At 40.9% G+C, this 21,946-nt stretch overlaps 1 protein-coding gene across 2 annotated transcripts in view; it reads right to left on the bottom strand.

Annotated features, from left to right (window-relative positions):
• The window catches only part of LOC144600501 (transcription factor Dp-1-like), a 43,414-nt gene that overhangs the window by 11,584 nt on the left and 9,884 nt on the right, over window positions 1–21,946 (bottom strand). For both annotated transcript variants that reach the window (XM_078412150.1, XM_078412151.1), the window contains exons 4-10: window positions 20,592–20,692; window positions 16,958–17,067; window positions 12,858–13,023; window positions 7,104–7,250; window positions 5,868–5,936; window positions 5,400–5,551; window positions 821–987 (exon numbers count right to left, since the gene is read on the bottom strand). In XM_078412150.1, coding sequence (XP_078268276.1) covers window positions 821–987; window positions 5,400–5,551; window positions 5,868–5,936; window positions 7,104–7,250; window positions 12,858–13,023; window positions 16,958–17,067; window positions 20,592–20,692 — 912 coding nt within the window. The remainder of the gene's footprint in view (window positions 1–820; window positions 988–5,399; window positions 5,552–5,867; window positions 5,937–7,103; window positions 7,251–12,857; window positions 13,024–16,957; window positions 17,068–20,591; window positions 20,693–21,946) is intronic.

Raw genomic sequence — 21,946 nt, 5'->3', positions numbered from 1 at the left:
ACCCAACTACCCTTATTTGGTCTCGTACTCCACCCTTCCTTTCCCCATCAGATTCCACCTACAGCCGTTTTTACCTTCATCAATCATATCCCAACTTTTGCCGTTATCACCTCTCTTCCAACTGACTCCATCTACCCACCACCCACCCGAATCCACTTATCACCTGCCAGCGTTTGTCTCACCCTTGCTCGCCCACATTTTTTTACTGGCTATCTCCTCTACTCCTTCAGTCCAGAGGAAGGGTCTCAACCCCTAACATCGATTCCTCATTTCACTCCACAGATGCTGCCTGGCTTGCCAAGTTCCTCAAGGAGTTTTTCCATGGCAAGAATAACCTTAGTATCAATAGGTTTTAGTGACATTCTGTTCTGTGTAATCTGGCTGATTATCTTGTTGGCATTGGCAATTGAGAACCAAAATGTTTTCCTTCCCTCACTGCCTGCAAGCCAGTACCAGAGTGTGATGTGACAAATGTACATGAAAAATCATTTGTCTTATGATTGCCTTCTGAAAGTGGCAGCACACCAGGTACTAGGTTCTTAGTCATTATTATTAAAGTTTTAAACTCTTCGACACCATCTACTGGAGAAATGGTTTGTGGTTACCTATAGAAGACACCACACTTCAAAGCAATATATATTAGATAGCTTGATTACAAGATATTTTTACAGATACTAATTTGCAAGTAGCAAAAATACTTAATACAAGGTTTCCTGCTAGAGTTGGAGAAAATAGATTCCGGATTTTTAAATTGAGCTTAGTACTCATTCAATATGATGAACATAAACAAATTTCTATACATCTTCCTCTCTATACATACCTATTACATACGGTTCCAGGACTTGGGGTACTAAGCTCTTCGCCATCTTCAGTTCATCAGCAGAACAGCCACCAGACTCCAATCCAAAAGCCATTCGCATTCGCTTAAGAATTTCAATGTCGTCATGGATTTCGAATGTATTATCAAAGTTAAAAAAATACTCAAACCTGTGAAACAAAGACAGACATTCTAAATTCATCACTTCAAAAAAAAGTGATCCATTTCAGTACAGATAACATTCAGATCAGCTTTCAATATATTCCTGGGAAAATCCCCCCATCCAAAATTCTCTGAAATTTAACTTTGAAATAGTATCCTTCCTTGTCTCCAAATGAAGAGCACCAAGTTCTTAGGTCAAATGTTAAACGCTATTTTTTTTCCTATTTACTACATCATTATGAAAACAGAACATTGAGCAATCTTGATAAGGCAAACAACTATTTCAACAACTGGCAATAAATCTATTAATACTATTTTTAGTTCCCCAGCTTTAATGTAGAAAAAAACCCAAGTCCTCAGTCGACAACGTTTCCTAAACATGAGGTCATAGGTGATAGGAGCAGAATTAGGCCATTCGGCCCATCAGGGCGGCACGGTGGCGCAGCGGTAGAGTTGATGCCTTACAGCGAATGCAGCGCCGGAGACTCGGGTTCGATCCTGACTACAGGCGCCGTCTGTACGGAGTTTCTTCGGTTTCCTCCCACACTCCAAAGACATATGTAGGATAATTGACTGGGTAAAATGTTTTTTAAAAATTGTCCCTAGTGTGTTTAGGATAGTGTTAATGTGCGGGGATCGCTGGGCGGCGTGGACTCGGTGGGCCGAAGGGCCTGTTTCTGCGCTGTTTCTCTAAATCTAAAATCTAAATCACGTCTACTCCGCCATTCAATCATGGCTGATCTATCTCTCCCCCCTAACCTAATTCTCCTGCTTTCTCCCCATAACCACTGACACCCACACTAATCAAGAATCTATCTATGCCTTAAAATATCAAATGACATGGCCTCCACAGCCATCTGTGGCAAAGAATTCCAGATTCACCACCTTCTGGCTAAAGAAATTCTTCCCCATCTCCTTCCTAAAGGAACATCCTTTAATTCTGAGGCTGTGACCTCTAGTCCTGGGCTCTCTCACTATTGGAAATATCCTCTCCACATTCACTCTATCCAAGGCTTTAGCTATTCCGTACTTTTGAATGGTCCCCCCTCATTCTTCTAAACTCCAGAAGGTACAGGCCCAGTACCGTCAAACGCTCAGCGTATATTAACCCACCCATTCCTGGAATCATTCTTGTAAACCTCCTCTAGACCCTCTCCAGAGCCAGCACATCCTTCCTCCGATATCATGCCCAAAATTGTTCACAATACCTCAATACACAATGTATCAGCATTACATCCCTACTTTTGTCGTCTAACCCTCTTGAAATAAATGCTAGCATAGGGGGCGTGGCTGTGTTCTGCAGCTACGGCTCACCGGCAGTCTCTGTTTTTTTTTGTTGTTTTTTTGTCATTGTCGTTGTTAAATGTATGTTTTGTTTTATTTTTAATTCTGTGTATGTAGGGGGGGGGGGGTGGGGGGGTTGGGGGAAACCTTTTTTTCAAATCTCCTCCTCAACGGAGATGCGACCTTTACCGTGTCGTATCTCCGTTCGCGCTACGGCCTAACATCGTGGAGTCGGCGGCCTCCAGCTGGGATCGACCTCAAAGACTCCGGTCGCAGGGCCTGGACTTACCATCTCGGAGGCTTCGGCCGTGGGCCCTGCAGACCACAACATCGGGAGTTCGCAGGTCCCTGGCTGGCGACCGGCTTTTGGGAGCTCCAGCCGTAACAGCTTCGACCGCCCCGAAGCGCGAGGTATGATCAACCCGCCCGCAGGCCCTTCATCGCCCTGCGTGGCCCGGCCGTAGCACTTTACATCGCCCGGTGGGGGCTCAGGACTTTCATCGCCCTGCGTGGCTCGGCCGCAGCACTTTCCATCGCCAGGTGGGGGCTCAGGACTTTCATCGGCCTGCTCGGCTCGGCCCTGGGACTTTCCATCGCCTGGTGGGGGCTTCAAAAAGTTGGGAGCCTCGATCACCTCGTGGCACCACGGGAGAAGAATGAGGAGGAGATAAGACTTTGCCTTCCATCACAGTGAGGGTATGCCTAGAGCAATCACTGTGATGGCTGTTTTGTGTAAAAAATTATATTCTGTGTGTCTTGTGCTTTTTAATGTCTACTGCCGGACCCTGACGTGAGAGGACGCTGGCGTTGTGTATTCGCCGCTTTTCCGTCAGGATAGTTTGTCTGTTTGTTTCTATGTTAATTGTTTTTGTAAAGCGCTTTGAGCATGTGATAAGGCGCTATATAAAATAAATGGATTATTATTATTATTATTATAGCATTGCCTTTTTCTTTCTTTAATACCCATTGAATTTGCAGATTAACTTTTTGGGAAACTCCCAAGTCCCTTTGAATCTCCGATTTCTCGATTCTCTTCCCATTTAGAAAATAGTCTATGCCTTTATTCCTACTACCAAAATGCATGTCTCCACACTTTGCTGCACTATATTCCAACTGCCACTTCTCTGCCCACTCACCCAACCTATCCAAATCTTTCTGCAGAGTCCCTGCTTTCTCTGCAGTACCTGCCCCTCCACCTATCATCTGCAAACCTGGCCACAAAGCCTTCAATCCCCTCATCCAAATCATTAATAAACAACGTGAAGAGCAGCCCCAGCACCGACCCCAGCAGAACGCTGCTACTCGCTCGCAGCCAACCGGAAAAATCCCCTTTTATTGCGACTCTTTGCTTTCTGCCATCGAGCCAACTTGCTATCCATGCTAGTATCTTCCCGTTGATACCATGAGCTCCCATCTTCCGTAGCAGTCTCACGTGTAGCACCTTATCAAAGGCTTTCTGGGTTACCTCCTCTGATCTGTTTTCCAGTAAGTGCTGTGGGTTATGTGCCCTTAGTAGCAACATTGCAGACAGCTAACCGCTGCTTGGCAAAATTCTGCAGAACTATTTGCTCCATATGTGATTCATTAGCAAGGCATCAATATCTTCAGGAAAGTAAGAACAGGAGGAATGAAAAATATTCTGCAAATTAGATTATGTTCTTCCTTTTTTCACACATGGACTCAAAGAAGCATTTGAACTGGAGAACTTTATGGTTGTAATTAATATTTCATTGTAATGTCTTAAAAAATGTAACACCACTTTAAAATAATATGGTTGAATTTTCAGTTAAAGTTAATTTGTGCGCTCTCTCCCACCAGATCAAAATTTGGAAATTTCTACTCACCAAAGAGGCATTATTACCCAAATCTAAAAACATCACTGGTTTATTTTGCTGGGCAATTCAAGATAAGCAATATTAATACTACTTACTTACACTCCCATAGCCTTATAACAAAGCATTACCTTATTTGCACAATTACTGGGACACAAACACCTTGTCTATAGAACCCTTCTCCATACTGTCAAGCCAAGAAAACTAGTATTATGGTTTATGACATTAGGAAGGCTTGTGATATTTACATTTATGTTAAGTATCTTAATCTTGGAATACCACATCTGAAGGGCTGATACCTTCTATTTAGCCTTTAGTGCAATGTGGATGTTGCTGCCTTTAAGATAACAGAATGCTAACTTGAAATTGCATGACATTTGGTGAAGACTCACAGTGCTGGCATGTAATGAATTCCATAATAATGCCCTGTCATTATTAGAGCTCAAATGTAAGGCGAAAGTATACAGTCAATAGTAAAACCCTTAACACCATTAATATACAGATGTAACTTGCTTCCTGAAGATGGCCACACAAGGAGAGTGGTAAAGAATATGTGTGGTATGTTTACCTTCATTATTCAGGGCACCCTGTCATAAGAGTCAGGGAGTCTCAATGCAGTTTTATAGGACTTTGGTTAGGCTGCATTTGGAGTAATGTGTACAGTTCTGGTCACCCCATTGCAGGAAGGATTTGGAGGCTTTGGAGATCATGCAGAAGAGGTTTACCAGAATGCCTCCAAGATTAGAGGGTATTAGCTATAGGGGGAGGTTGGACATATTGGTATTTTTCGTGGCGATTCTATTACTCGGACATTGCTCGGAGGAATTTGTATAGCAATGTCAAGTGCCTGGGGCTGTGAACCTCCCAACAAACAACCTTCCTTTGTACAAGGTTTGTTTTCAACTAGTAGATTTTTACAAAGTTCCCAATCAATTTCAATTTTGCTGGACTCCTTGAAACCAACCACTTGCATGATTTTAAATCAACTCTCTCATTTCTAAGATAAAGAAATAAGTGAAGCATACATTTTATTTCATCACGCAATTGCCATATATTTTGACTTGCAAATGGAAATTTCAGAGCTATAAAAAAGCAAAATACTAATTTGAAGTTCGCAAAGAACACAAGCTGATGTATTTAAAAAATCTATATCAAATGTAACTATACAACTTAATACTCACAATATTGTCAAATCACAATAAACAGTATCTTGCAAATTGAGGGGGTTTGCATTTCTAAAAGGGCATACATTTCCGTGCTACATTATTGACAATGTTAGGCCGCACTGATGTTATTGGACTTACTTATCAGGAGAGATACTGCAGTCTATGATTGTTTTTTTGCTGGTGTTGACTAAAATGAAGGGCAGTTGAATGGCAGTATTGGGAGGAGGAACTCTGCCAGATTGTTGTTCGACAAGGCGATTTCGTTGGACCAGATTCTTAAAGGCAATTTGCTGCAAAATAAAAGTTGTTGCAATGTACAAATGATGTATTTGGAAATTTCCAATTCATTGTAATGATAAGAATCATACTATTTTTGTAATTGTTTATTCATTCTTGTGATTTTCACAAAGGTATCCCGTTACACAGGTTCACAGCTGTGGACAAATACAAACTAGTTTACATTGAGAATTACCTATCCTTTCAAATAGTTCCACCAGATCCTGTGACTTTATTCAGTTGACACTTATAAACTACTGACAATATAGTTAATCAACATTAACATTTATGTATTACTAATTAAAACTGCATAATGTTGAACAATTTTACCTGCAGAAGCAACTCCTTAAGTTGTAACTGCTTTTGCTTAATCATCTCCATTTTCCTCCGCTTCTCCATCTAGTCACATGAAAACAAAAGTCCCCATCACTTGCTAGAAGCTGCAAAACAACTTGCTATAATGATATATTATCAAGCAACGTTCACTGTGCCACATTTTGCGTTTATTAATGCCACCTGTAACGAGGAACAGTGAACATGCTATCCAAACAGATCAGATTTATCAAATATATAGATATAATCAGTTCAAACTTGTACAATAGATAGAGCAATGGGGAAAATACAGAATGCAGAATATGGTTCTCAGGACTGGAGTGAATCAGTTCCTTAGTCCTCAATGGAGTGGAGGTGAATTGAACAGTACTGTAGCTTAGGGAAGAACTGTTCGGAAGCCTGATAATAGAGGGGAAGAAGCTGGCGGTGTGCATGTTCAAGCTTCTGTACCTTTGAGCAAGTTTTTTATCGCCTTATTGCCAAAGAGGGATATTTTAAGAAGCATTTTAAAAGAGGCTTATGAAAACAAGATGACCGATTATGTAGTGATTAGAATTGGATGTGTAAGAGGCTATAATTGGTATGAAGAGCTCTAAAAGACTAAATAATTCAAAGCTGCACTTAACCGTTCTACAAATAAAAATTAAAAAAAGGGAGATTATTAAATGGATGAACCGGATTACAAAAAATTATGGAGAAGAAATATAAACTGAAGGACCTGCCTTCATTAACAAGCAACACATTCAGCACGTTGAAGGATAAAATATTGCAAAAGTGGGTGGAATCAACACGAGCAAAACAAAAAGGAAGGCAATTTGGAAGCAGTGCCAGTAACAGGAAAGCACCACAAATCTATAAAACATGCAACTGAGGTGGGCAACGGAAACTATCGATGCTAACTGAAAATACTGTGAGCAACCCACAGGCCACGCAGCATCTGTAGAAAGAGAAACCATTAACATTTCATTTCTAATGACGACCCGTCATGAAAACCTAAAAACGTATTCTCATGTTTCCAGTTCAAGGAGCGAATATGCTGCTTGGACTGCTATTTTCAACATTTTCTGATTTTGTTTCAGATTTGAAGCACCTATATAGTCTTTTGATTTTCAAAATAGTGTGACTACATACAAAACCAAAATTACAGAACATTTCTACCTTCTAGAATGCATTGAAATATTTTAGTATGAAGACAGCGGATGCGTAGTTTGTTTTAAGGATTTCCATGCATACCTCTAGATTCTGGCACTCTTGAGCCGAGTTTGTGGGAAGTCCTATCCACCTGATTTCTTTCTTCTCTTTAGAAATGATGTTCATTGCCATGAGCACATTTAGCGCATCATATACACGACGTCTTATATTTTTTTGATCATATCCCTGCTGCAGGTTAGAATACAAAAATAATTTTCAGATTAAAAACAATTAATATGGATTTGTAGCTGCTTCAATAAAAATCAAATTGCAGATCCAATTGCCCAAGTCTACCATGGATTCATATGTGGTTTTTTTAGTAAAAGGTTTGGACTGGGGCTGTGGTCATTCACCTGAGAGCAAAATGTTTGAAAAGGTTTTTGAGGTGTTCGTGAGATCATGACTGATTTAGGCTGGGTAAATAGAAAGTAGATGCTTCCATTAGCAGAATGCAAGGATGAAGAATAGATTTTAAATTTTGGGCAAAAGATACAAGGAGACAAGAAAAGTTTTGTATACTTACATCCTGGAACACTGTTTGCAAGGATGATCAAAACAAATATCACTTTCCATCCAAGGACCCAAACAGTCTTTCCAGGTGAGACAAAGGTTCACCTGCACCTCCTCCAACCTCATCTATTGCATCCGCTGTTCTAGATGTCAACTTATTTACATCGGCGAAACCAAACGCAGGCTCGGCAATCTGCCTGCGCTCGGTCCACATTAACCAAACTGATCTCCCGGTGGCCGAGCACTTCAACTCCCCCTCCCATTCCCAGTCTGACCTGTCTGTCATGGGCCTCCTCCAGTGCCACAGTGAGGCCCACCGGAAATTGGAGGAACAGCACCTCATATTTCGCCTGGGCAGTTTGCAGCCCAGTGGTATGAACATCGACTTCTCCAACTTTAGATAGTTCCTCTGTCCCTCCCTTCCCCTCCTCCTTCCCAGATCTCCCTCTATCTTCCTGTCTCCACCTATATCCTTCCTTTGTCCCGCCCCCCTGACATCAGTCTGAAGAAGGGTCTCGACCCGAAACGTCACCCATTCCTTCTCTCCCAAGATGCTGCCTGACCTGCTGAGTTACTCCAGCATTTTGTGAATAAATCACTTTGAAGACTGATCGGCATGTTAAGGAAAATAATTCATTCAGTTGTGGGGAACAGGATTGATCCGATTAAATAGACAAGCATATTGGGAGACTATAGTTTACTAGATATCCAATAGGTTCGATATACCAAGTGGCTTCCTGCATAAAAGTTCTACATCTGAACCTTTGAGGAGCCAAGACTTCCACAAATGGGAGAGGAACAATTAAGTGTGGTGGAACGAATTATTTATATATTAGGTTATCATCCAACTCTTAACCGCAGAACAGGGAGTAACAGCAAATATTGCAGACAGGTAAGGATATAAAAATAAAAAGTGCTGTTTTAAAATGTACCACAGATGTTTTAAGATAAATACCCATCTTTTTCCTGAAATAATTCATCGTTTTAGAGCAACAAAGCCTCATGCCAAGACAAAATAAAAGGGCAATCAATTTTCCACATGGCCCATAAGTTTGCAATTCTCAGTAACCAATGCCCATTTTGTTACAGCATATAACATTTCTCAACGGTAAGCTAAAAAACAGCAAAAGCAGACTAAACAAGTAAATAGTAATCATAAACTTCCGAAATAAAATACCAAGATACCCTTTCTTTAAAAAATATATCCGGAATATGGCAATTAACACTATAATACAACTGTCCTGTACTCTGATCAACAGCCATGACTGATGTGCAGTTGGTATGAACACACTACTTAACTAATTATTTCACAACCATTCAGTCTAGGAACACTGAAGCCAATCGTGATATTAAAGTTTTTACAAATGCTCAATTCAAGGGTGGTAATATGTTGGATTGTCTATCAATACAATGTGTCGTACTAGGTGTGCACAATTATTTGCCTCCAGCACCATCGCTCACAACATCCATCGAGAAATGCCCGTCTAAATTATTATTGCACGTGGCAGTGAAAGATCACATCCAAAAAACCTGCGACATACAAGAAACAGTGCACTTTAAGATGATGGAAGATGTTCGTATGTTTTACTATGTTAATAATGAACACAAATATTGATGCAATATTATTAATACTGTTACTTATCGGCAAGTGTAAAGTTACAAATCAGTCTTTGAAATCCTCAAATCAAACAAAATAGCAAGAATGTTCACTCTTGACCCAAGGAAATATTCACTTCACAGCCTGGTTGGTTAAGCAATAGATATCAAAACACATGGTATACAGATACCTCGTGTTTTACGTTGGGATTATGTGCCTGAAAAGCAACTTGTAATTCGAAAATGCGCAAATTAAACATATATACGCTTTGGTATTAAAGGAACTGCAGATGCTGGTTTATACCGATCAGCCAAAACATTATGAGCAGATGAGCTAAAACATTATGACCACCTGCCTAATATGCTGTTGGTCCTCCGTGTGCAGCCCCATACGCAGCAGGGTGCGATGCACTATGTATTGTGATACATTCCTCCCGTGACCACCATTGAAATTTTCTGTGACTTGTGCCACAGTAGACCTTTCGTCGGTTCGCACCAGACGGGATAGCTTTCGTTGCCCTCATGCATCGATGAGCCTTGGGTGCTCAACACCCTGTCGCCGGTTTGTCCCTCCTCAGACCGGTAGGTGCTCACCACTGCTGACCGGAAGCACCCCATTTCAGAGATGCTCTGACCCAGTTGTCAGGCCATAACAATTTGGCCCTTGTCAAAGTCGCTCAGTCACTCCTGCCCATTTCTCCTGCATCCAACACATCAACTTCAAGAACTGACTGTTAACTTGCTGTCTAATATATCCCATCCCTTGACAGGTGCCATTGTAACAAGATAATCAATGTTATTCACTTCACCTGTCATAATGTTTTGGCTGATTGGTGTGCTCTATGTATAGGAAAACAACAGCAGTATAGGAAAATAACGGTGTGCTCTAAGTATAGGAAAATAACTGACGTCTTGTCTCCAACTACATCCTATCTTTGTCCCGCCCCCTCCCTTACATCTGTCTGAAGAAGGGTCTCTACCCGAAACGTCACTCATTACTTCTCTCCTGAGATGCTGCCTGACCCGCTGAGTTACTCAAGCATTGTGTGTCCACCTTTGATTTGAACCAGCAAATTCAAATCAAAGGACGAGTGGACCAGGGAAATACGGAGGGAACGGTCTCTGCGGAAAGCAGAAAGGGGAGGAGATGGGAAGATGTGGCCAGTAGTTGGATCCCGTTGGAGGTGACGGAAATGTTGGAGGATAATTTTTGTTGTATACGACAGCTGATGTGGGAGAAGGTGAGGACAAGGGGGACTGTATCCTTGTTACAAATGGGGAGAGGGGGAGCAAGAGCAGAGCTGCAGGATATAGAGGAAACCCTAGTGAGAGCCTCATCTATAATGGAAGAGGGGAACCCCCATTTCCAAAAGAATGAGGACATCTCTGATGCCCGAGTATGAAACACCACATGCTGGGCGCAGATGCAGCTTAAATGGAGGAATTGGGAGTAGGGGATAGAATTTTTACAGGAAGCAGGGTGGGAAGAAGTGTAGTCCAGATAGGTATGGGAGTCAGTAGGTTTGTAGTAGATGTTGGTCACTAGTCTGTCTCCTGTGATGGAGATGGTGAGATCCAGAAACGGTAGGGAGATGTCGGAGATGGTCCAAGTATATTTAAGACCAGGATGGAAATTAGTGGCGAAATGTATGGTCAGTGAGTTCTGCATGGGTACAAGAGGTAGCACCAATGCCTGTGAGGTGCCTGGGATTTGACCAGGGGGGGATAGGATGGAGTTGAGGTAAGTGGAATTTAATTTGGTGGGACATGAACAGGCAGAAACAATGGGTCTGCCAAGACAGTTCTGTTTGTGGATTTTAGGCAGAAGGTAAAATCGGGCCATGCAGGGCTGTGGGACGATAAGGTTGGAAGCATTAGAAAGCAGAGTGATAATGTTAGTGATTAAGGTCTGGTGCTCGTCAGTGGGGTCATGGTCTAAGGATCAGCAGGAGGAGGTGTCTGAGAGTTGTCGTCTGGCCTCAGTCCGGTAGAGGTCAGCACGCCAGACTACACGGCACCTCCCTTGTCAGCGGGTTTGATAACTAATTCGGGGTTGTTGCAGAGTGAGTGGAGGGCTGTACGTTCAGGAGGGGAGAGGTTAGAGTGAGTCAGGGGAGTGGAGAATTTGAGGCAGTTGATGTCATGCTGGCAGTTGGAAATGAAAAGGTCTACTGAAGGAATGAAAAGGTCTACTGAAGGTAGATGGCCAGGCAGGGGAGTCCAAGAGGAGGGGATCCGCTGGAGACGGATAAAGGGGTCATCACTGGGTGGTGAGGACTCCTTCCCACGGAAAAAGGCTCGGAGGCGGAGGAAGAAGAGCTCCACGTCGTGGTGGACCCAGAACTCGTTGATGTGGGGGCAGAGGGGAACAAAGGTGAGGCCTCTGCTGAGGACAGATCGTTCGGTATCTGAAAGGGGGAAGTCAGGGGGAATGGTGAACACCCGGCAAGTGTGAGGGTCGGATGAAGGCAGGCGAGCAGATGGAGGTCGAGGCGATGTTATTAAATTTATTTTGCGAGCTGTGGGACTCTGCCTCGTGGGGACTGTGGGCCCGGCGCCGAGCCTGGGACTCGGGTAAGGCGACGGCTGTGGCCCGCTGGTGGGCGGTGGAGTGGCGAGGGTCGGCAGAGTCGCTGGTGGAGGCCCGCGGGGAACTCTAAGTTGTGGCTTTACGTTGCACACAATTATAGCATATGTTCCCTGTTCTTATTGTTGAGCATTTTTCCCCAGGAGATTCCAGTTATCACAAAAACATTAAAGCTAAACTTGTGAAAACAATTATGAACAGTTACTTGTGTTCCTTTTCACATTTGTACCCACACCTTATCATCTAATGATAAAATTCAGTTTAATGCACACCATCTACACTGATGCAAAATGCTCTCCTCACCCATGTCATGTACTATTTATTAATGGGAAATCAACCAAGCTTATGACATACTACCTAGTGCATTCAGGTCAGATGTTAGGAGAAAGCAAAAACAAAGTCCTCCCATCTCTCTTTAGCAACCCCCCCCCCCTCAGCATTAACAAAATATGTGTTGAGGAAGAGGATCCATATATTCTTCATGTTGCTATTACAGGAAGTTTTTATTGGATAAAAATACTTTTATTAACACGTCTGGTCATTGGAGGACTAAGTTGCATATAAAGATACAGGTCCTCCCCAGATTTTGACTGTTCCATTCCTGAGAACTATTCGTATCTCCTACCAGTTTGCAAGTTGCAAATTCAGCTGCCTGGCAATGTATTTAAACAAAAGCGTGAGCCAACGAAGGATAATGGGGTCAGTAGTGGGATCCCGTTGGAGGTGACGGAAATGTTGGAGGATAATTTGTTGTATACGACGGCTGATGTGGGGAGAAGGTGAGGACAAGGGGGACTCTATCCTTGTTACGAATGGGGAGAGGGGGAGCAAGAGCGGAGCTGCGGGATATAGAGGAGACCCTAGTGAGAGCCTCACCTATAATGGAAGAGGGGAACCCCCGTTTCCAAAAAAATTGATCTTGCCAGTTTCCCAAACACTGATACGTATGCACACAAAGTCAGGCTTCTGTCACCCGGGGAGGATCTGCACACTTGATTAAAACCAATTTCCTCCATCTAAATATGGAAAAGTTCTTTTGCATGATTTACCATGTTAACATAGGTAAGCCAATTTAATCTGTTCAACTTCAAATTATGCCTTACTTCATCAGAGCCCGGATCCTGGTTGGTCGGATTACTGAATTCTGCCACCAGCTCATCTGCCACTTCATTGTAGGTAGTTGTTCCTTTCTGCTGCACTTTCTCACAAACCTTCATTGAGAAATGCCGCAATCCTTTGCCATTTTTTTCACCCTTTTTGCTCCTTTTACTGAAAAGTAAACAATTATAATTCAAAAAGGTCTGTTTCCTTTAGTCATGCAACAGGTCTGCTAAATTTGTTAGACGAAATAAAGTATATAACTGGCATTAATGGTTATAAGTGGCAATATTTTCAGAACATAGATTTTGCAAAGGGACCTAGGACATTCCAATATTTAGTATCTGCTGAGCCAGGATATTGGACCAAAAAATGTTGAAGATCAGATTGTAGAGGGTCATCAGTACATTCCAAACGCTATATAAAATAAAAACAGAAACCACTGGAAATACTCAGGTCAGGGCACAACAGTGGGAAAAGCAGTTAAAATTACAGATTGAAAACTTTTCGGTTCTGACAAAGTGTCTTCATCCTGAAACTTTAGCTGTTTCATTACCCAGAGATGCAGCCTGATCTGCTGAATATTTTGTAACTGTATTTTAGATTTCCAGCATTTGCAGTTTTTTTTATTGGTTTTAGTCTCCAACCTGATGCTTTTAGGATGATGCTGCCGAGGCACAGCATGAAAATAAGAAAGAGGAAGCAATCAAGACAAGATCATTGTGGGACAACGGAACTAAATATACAGTAATAGAAAGAAAATCCTTAGTAGAAAATCCTCAGGTTATGACTGGTTAGTCAGTAGTGAAATGTGGCTAGGCCTGTTCGCCTCGCTGCCAATAGTCGAGGTGCCTGGGATAGGATGTGGATGATCTTGTCACAAACTGAATGAACCAGTTTATAACCTGATGGTGACACAGAGCTGTAATTTATAAAACAAAATCATTTTTAAACCTTGAAAGGGTGTGCTATTTAAAATTAAGATGCTTTATCATCAATAACACGTTTGAAAGTTAGCAGAATACCAATAACATTTACAATCTCTCCGCAAAATTCCAATTTCTAAAATGTCATCACCTTCAAAGAAAGATTTAAAACTGCCGAAGTCAAATGGTCCATAGCCAAATTTAGCGATTCAAATTATTCAAAACAATTCTTAGAAATAGCACAATTAGGCCATTCGGCCCATCAAGTCTATTTTGCCGTTCAATCATGGCTGATCTTTCTTTCCCTCTCAGTCTCCTGCTTTCTCTCAATAACCACTGACACTGTTACTAATCTAGAATCTGACAATCTCCGTCTGTAAAATATCCATTGGCTTGGTCTCCACAGCCTTCCGTGGCAATGGATCTCACAGATTTTCCACCCCTTGACTAAAGAAATTCCTCCTCATCTCCTTTCTAAAGGTACCTCCTTTCATTCTGAGGCTATGGCCCCTAGTCCTAGACTCTCACACTAGTGGAAGCATCCTCTCCACATCCATCCTTTCCAGGCCTTTCAGACTTCAGGAAGCTTAGTGCAGTACATGCTCCAAACAGCATCAGTGGTACCAAAGTGCAAATGGTTGAGTGCTTCAAGTACCTTGGCGTTAATATTATCAACAAACTCATGGACAAACAATTTTGATACGACAGCCAAGAAATCACACCAACACATCTACTTCCTCAGCAGTCTGAGAAAATGTGGCACGTTTCCAATAGCTCTAACAAACTTTTAATTTAGTTTAGAGATACAGCGCGGAAACAGGCCCTTCGGCCCACCGAGTTGGCGCCAATCAGTAATCCCCGCACATTAACGCTAACCTAACACACACTAGGGATAATTTACACATACACCAAACCAATTAACCTACAAACCTGTACATCTTTGGAATGTGGGAGGAAACCGAAGATCTCGGAGGAAACCCACACGGTCACGTGGAGAACATACAAACTCCATACTGACAGCACCTGTAGTCGGGATCGAACCCGGGTCTCCAGCGCTGCAAGCACTATAAGGCAGCAACTCTACCGCTGCGCCACAGTGCCAAACCGTTACAGATACACCGTAAAAAGCATATTATTAGGTTGCATCACAGCTCTGCATAAGACTGCAAGACACTGCGGAGAGTTGGAGATGTACCCAGTCTATCACACAGACCAGGCGGCCCACCATTGACTCCATCTGCACTTCAATGCCTCGGAAAAGCAGCCAACGTAACCGGAGACGTGCCCCACCCTTCTTCTTCTCGCCGCCTTCTCACTGCTCCGGTACCAGAGTTTGACTTGATTGATTGAATTATGTGATAGCATGCAAAACAATCCTTTTCATTCCACCTCACTACACTTGTACACACCTGTCCTCCCTCGACACACAACGCTTTATTAGCACTATGGTAGTTAATTACTTCATTTAGCTACTTCATTGTCACTGGGTCAAAATCCTTGAACTTCCAGCCATGAGCACTGTTGGACTGTCTCCACTACAGTGACTACTGTAGGGACTGCAGTGATTAATGGTGGTACTTCATCACCATCCTGAAGGAAAAATTAGGTATGTTTAATAAATGTTTATTAAGCCACTTCTTACAAACAAATAAGAATTTGAATATGAAATATATACATTGATAAAATCGGCATCGATTTGCAAGGAACGTTTAATGTTAGCAATTTCACAGCACAACCGATGAAATTTTTTTTAAACAAAGATCAATACCTGCGTGAATGAATACTAAGAACAAATCATAAACCCAAGGAAGACTGCTGCGCCTACAGCCAAATCATTATATTTCAAACTTGAGAAAGTACATTCTATGGATGTGTTGATTAAGGGAACAAAAGCAACGCATTTGTACAGCATCTTTCATGACCTCATGATATCACAAAGCATTAAAGTAATGTGTCGGCAATGTTAAATGCCACACACCCCGCAAAGAAAAATTAAGCCATCTTTAACAATGTACCATTCCACAAAATAAACATTCTCTTTTCCCTCAATATCTGAAAGCACTTACATTTTACAAGTTGCCACATGTGTGACCTGGCATATTTCTAAATTTCTGAATATTGTGCTGTAATCACCTACTGTACATTGCGCAAAAGCTGCCTGACAATCGTTTCGTAAACCTTTGGATCTCCTACGGGGCAGTTTATCTTTCAGCCATTGGAGTCTAGAAAATGGAACTCACTTTGAAAGGTGTATATTATCAATCAGGATCATGCTATGTTGCAGAAGAAAATCATGACATATCAAACTGCCTCACCACACTAATGTAATAGTGACTGTTGGGGTATGAGGCATAAAACGCGATACCATTTATCCTGTACGTAGCACGCAACAAAAACTTTTCACTGTACCTCGGTACATGTGACAATAAGTACATGTGACAATAAACCAAACTGATAAACTGTGGATGGTTTGATTGTAATCATGTAGCTTTTTCGCTGACTGATAACACCTAAAAAAAGCTTTTCACTCTACCTTGGTACACGCGACAATAATAAACGAAACTATTGAAATGTTGTGACATGACTAAATAAGTATTATGGTTCTGCACAGACAGAACAAACAAAAGCATTGGGCAACTTGAAAGATAGTTATGATAAAACAATTAACTTGCTTGAAAGAACTATACTCTTTAGTCTGGCTTCACTAAAGTTTACAACCTTTCTGAACATTACCGCATTTCAGTTTAAGTTTCTCACCACAAGATCTCAATTGTTTACATCAGTTAAAAATTAGGACATGCAATGCATACCAAGGAATAAGATGTAATTGGGTAATCTTTCATTTCACTGCACATTTATGTGTATGTGACAAATAAATTGACTATTGACTATTGATTGACTATTGAAATGCTGGTTAAATGCTCTTTCTTTGACAGTGCTAACAATTTGATAAATCTTAATAAATTGCTTCTTAGCCTACAAGAGCTTGACATATTTAAAGGGGAGGATGGGGGGAAGAGAGGTTTAAGCACACTATACTTTGCAAATTGATTTCAAAGTTGAGTGAACCTCAAAATTGTTTAGAAGACATGACTTTTAATACAGTTTAATCTAGATTATGACAAAATATTCTTGTATTGCTTTCCTTAAAATATAATCTGAAGCTTAATTTCCATTACCCTGTACTCCATGGAGAAGAGTCTGGAGTTATCATGTGTACATTAGGACCATGAGGGCTTCCCACTAATAGAATAGGTGTTGTTGGTGTCCGTTGAGGTGTACTGATTATCTAGATGGGAAATGGAAGAAAAAAAATAAGAACCACAATAAATTGTCCTTATGAACAGAACAAATTGTACGTCAACAACATTTCAAAGTACAAATCAATCTGTTATCAAGATTAATGTTGTAATAAATTGCATTTTCTTTATAGAATTAAACAATATATTTCAATCATGATGCAATGCTCTAAGAATCACAGCTTAACCAGTAAAACGCATTATTAAAGTACACGTCATAACGTTTAATCATCATAGTTAAAGTATTGCATTATGGTCTCCTGGCTGGTTAATCCATGTATTCAGATATATAATTGCTCAGCACATTGAAAATTAAACATGCTCTGTCAGTGGCAGGTTCACATTTATGCCCAATTTTCTCATGTGAGGAAGGACTCAAAGCCAAGACATCTCAGGCAGAGAGTATTACAACCCAAGAAAAGTTGGATAAATATTTGCCTCAGGGAAGATATGTGGTCGTGGAAACAAAGCAAGAAAACAGGGAATTCCGATAGATTTTTATTGCACTAGAAGTAGCTGGTAAAAAACGGAACCAAACAGCCCCCTTTAATGCAAAAGCAGTGACAGGATTGGTCAAAGTCAGTATGTATTTTAAGGGGAAATCATGCTTGACTAATATTCTGGATTTTTTTTTGAAGATGTAACAAGTAGAATGGATAAGGGAGAGCCAATGGATGCGGTCTATCTTGACTATCAAAAAGCCTCTGACAAGGTCCTACACAAGAGATTAGTGTGCAAAATTAGAGCACATGGTATTGACATGGATAGAGAACGGGTTGGCAGCCAGGAAGAAAAGAGTAGGAATTAATGGTCCTTTTCAGAATAACAGAGAGTGATTAGTGGAATTAAATGTAGGAATGTGACATCTCCAAGTTTGCGGATGACACAAAGCTGGGTGGCAGTGTGAGCTGCGATGAAGATGCTATGAGGCTGCAGGGTGACTTGGATAGGTTGGGTGAGTGGGCAGATGCAATATAATGTGGATAAATGAGAAGTTTGGTGGCAAGAACAGGAAGGCAGATTATCTGAATGGTGTCAGATTAGGAAAAGGGGAGGTGCAACGAGACCTGGGTGTGCTTGTCCATCAGTCACTGAAGGTAAGCATGCAGGTACAGCAGGCAATGAAGAAAGCTAATGGCATGTTGGCCTTCATTGCAAGAGGATTTGAGTTTAGGAGCAAGGAGGTCCTATTGGAGTTGTGCAGGGCCCTGGTGAGACCGGAGTATTATGTGCAATTTTGGTCTCCAAATTTGAGGATGGACATTATTGCTATTGAGGGAATGCAGAGTAGGTTCACCAGGTTAATTCCCGGGATGGCGGGACTGACATATGATGAAAGAATAGGTCGACTTGGCTTGTATTCACTGGAATCTAGAAGGATGAGAGTGGATCTTATAGAAACATTAAATTCTTAAAGGATTGGACAGGCTAGATGCAGGAAAAATGTTCCCGATGTTGGGAGAGTCCAGAACCAGGGGTCACAGTTTAATAAGGGGTAGGCCATTTAGGACTGAGACTCCGAAAAATTTCTTCACCCAGAGTTGTGAATTTGTGGATTTTTTTGCCATAGAAGACAGTGGAGGCCAATTCACTGGATGTTTTCAAAAGAGTTAGATTTAGCTCTTAGGGCTAAAGGAATCAAGGGAAATGGGGAAAAAGCAGGAACAGGGTACTGATTTTAGATGATCAGCCATGATCATATTGAATAGCTCGAAGGGCCGAATGGCCTACTCCAGCAACTATTTTTTAATGTTTCTAAAATGTTGTGCTATTAAAAGATGCAAAATGCACTTTCCACTCACCCCGTAACTGTGTGCAGATACCAAAGTTCCACCCATATGCGCCTACTTATGTGACTTTTCATCAGTCCTAATTTAGTTTCCTTCCACTATCTCAACTTCCTCCAAGGTACTTGCCGATACTGACCTGAGGCTAATCACCAGGAACAATGCAACAGTAATTTATGATAACTGAGGAAGAAGAATTACACAAACTATTGCATTGTTTTGGATAGAATTAAAAGTATTGAAAAAATCAATCACACAACCAAACATACACCAACTTAATCAAGCACCGCGGCTTTACCCTAGGCCTAATATAGCTTAATTATCAAAATGAAGGTATTGAGTGCAGGTAGCTTTGCAGAGTGAAAGTGAAATGCGGCATAGATAATACATTCAGAGTGGGGAAAATGGTAACTAAGCTCAATGGATGGAGTCAAAAGTCATAGTGTGGAAACAGGCCTTTTGGCCCAACTTGCCCATGCTGACCAACATGTACACTAGTCCCACCTGCCCGTGTTTGGCCCATATATCCTTCTAAACCTATCATATCCATGTGCCTATCTAAATGTTTCTTAATAGTATCTGTCTCAACTACCTCCTCTGGCAGCTCATTCCAGAGACCCATCACCCTTTGTATCAAAATGTTATCCCTCAGGTTCCTATTCATTCTTTCCCCGCCCCTCACCTTAAACCAATGTCCTCTAGATCTTGATTTCTCCTACTCTGGGCAAGAGACTGTCCGTTTATCTGATTTATTCCTCTCATGATTTTGTACACCTCTATTAGATCACCCCTCATCAAACCATGGGATGTTGAGACTGACTGCCAAACTAAATAAATATAACTATGATCTAAACTGCCTCATTCTTCACACTAACTCGATAATATAATATAAACCAGAGATGAAAAGGAAACATCACAGATCTGATTACATCATGAGTTTTTGGTTGCTAAAATCCAAAAGGCGAATTTTAGGAGTGTTATCAGAAGTCCTTGAAACATCACTAATCACAAAACACTTACAAAAACATAAGGGTAAATGCATGCAATCAATTAAAAAACATTTTACATAGTTCAAATTTATTTTGCCATTGTGGTTCAGGAGCCTGAAAACTGAGCGGCAGGTTCAAGACCTCTTTCCCAGCAACCATCATGCTCGTGAACACTGTACAACCACCAATCTTAACAACTATGAATAACTATGGATCGCGTCTTCGGTTGCACTGCGGACTTTAGGTTTGCATTATTTGGTTACCTAGTATTACAGTATTTAATTTATTGTATTATTGATTATATCTGTGTGTTATTGTGCTTATGGGCCTGTTATGCTGCAGCAGGTAGGAAATTGCAGTATTCCGGTATTTGGTACCTATGACAATTAAATACGTTTGACTTGCACATGCCATTCCCCTTATAATGCAGTTAAATCAAAATGGTCTAAATGATCTCTCATCCCCAAGAATTCTGCAAGATTCTCCTCATTAGCAATATAGCAACCACAAGGGTTCACAAAAAGTGAACAAATTAACTAGATACCTTCTCATGCATTTGTGTCTATTTGAATGAGAATTCACCTTAACAATGTCTCATTGACCTATCAAATTTGTCTTCTTGGGTAGAGTCTCAAAGTGCTACCAACACTCACCCAACCTCCAAAAGTGTACAAAATAGGGAAGAAATAGTACCATCCTGCAACAATCAACATTGGTGTCCAAAAGTAGCATCCTTACCATCTGAGGAGCGTTACTAACATTTGATAGCCCCAATGTTTTTGGCAAAATGTGTTTCCCTGGGGTCGTGAGATGCGAAGATGCTACTGTCAATAATGCAACTGTAAAGAAAAAAAGAGAGGTTGCAAGCACCAGCACCATCTTCTGTTATTCACGTTAGTATTTTAAACAATTGATGTTCAAGAAGTTCCAGCATCCATATACTTGCCGATTACAAGAAATAAAAATAATTTTGCTACGTTCTGATACTTTTCCAGTAGTATTTTTTTTACTGTAAACAGACATTTGCAATAAAAATGTTCTATTTAAACTTGTTTGTGCAGCAGTTTTATAGAAATGAAACCAATGCATGATAAAATCTTCCAAAACCATTTCTAATAAAATAATTTGAAAAATGAATCTTGTTTCGATATATTGTTTAAAATAAGACCAAAGCCAGTAGTTGGAACCGTCGTAACATAATAGTTTAATAACATTACAGCAGGGTGACCTTGATTTTGATCTTAATGGCCACTGTGTTCCAGTCAAATAAAGATAATGCTCAGCAAGTACAACTGAGATTTCTATTCTCCAATAGCAATAGGTATTTAGAATCAACTCTAGAAAACCTTTCATATAAATCAATCTCCGTACGGCAATACTACCACAAAGATCATATCTTCTTGATAGAAAATATCAGAGACAGCACAGTGGAGCAGTGGTCGTGTTGCTGCCTGACAGGGCCAGAGACCTGGGTTTGATCCTGACCCTGGGTACTGTCTGTGCGTTCTCTGTGACCGCATGGGTTTTCTCCGAGTGCTCCGATTTCCTACAACATGTGCAGGTTTGTAGATCACTTGGCTTCTGTAAATTACCTCCAGTGTGTACGATGCAAAACTGGGATAAAATAGAACAAGCTCACTAGTAATAACCTTCTGTGTCAACTGGTTGTGTGGGACCAACTCAAATCTTGACACATATGTACATTACTATAAGCCAGTTGGAACTATGAAATCTATCACATTGTGGATTGGAATTAAAACACATGTCAAACAAGATTATTTTGTAAGTAAAGTAAATACTGCCCAATGGAACTGATGGTGTAAAAATACAGTTAAAATCCACATGGGAAATGAAGTCTCATAAAAAGAATAATTATTCATTTCATTTTGTTTTGTTGTGCTCATTTATAAAATTGGGATCTCTAAACATGGCTGAATTTTTTATTCCGAATTGAACAAATAAACTAACAGTGCCATCAATGAAAGAGGATATATGTCTTCCATAAAAGCACAACCAACATTCATTTTCAATTTGGGATATATTTGGAGACAGTTCATGCGGCCAATAGTATCTTGACAAAAATTATCAGGAAC

Source organism: Rhinoraja longicauda, chromosome 15 (genome assembly GCF_053455715.1).
Source record: "Rhinoraja longicauda isolate Sanriku21f chromosome 15, sRhiLon1.1, whole genome shotgun sequence".
Taxonomy (NCBI): domain Eukaryota; kingdom Metazoa; phylum Chordata; class Chondrichthyes; order Rajiformes; family Arhynchobatidae; genus Rhinoraja; species Rhinoraja longicauda.
The sequence above is the reverse complement of the archived record's forward strand: the minus strand, read 5'-3'. Positions and strand labels throughout refer to the sequence as shown.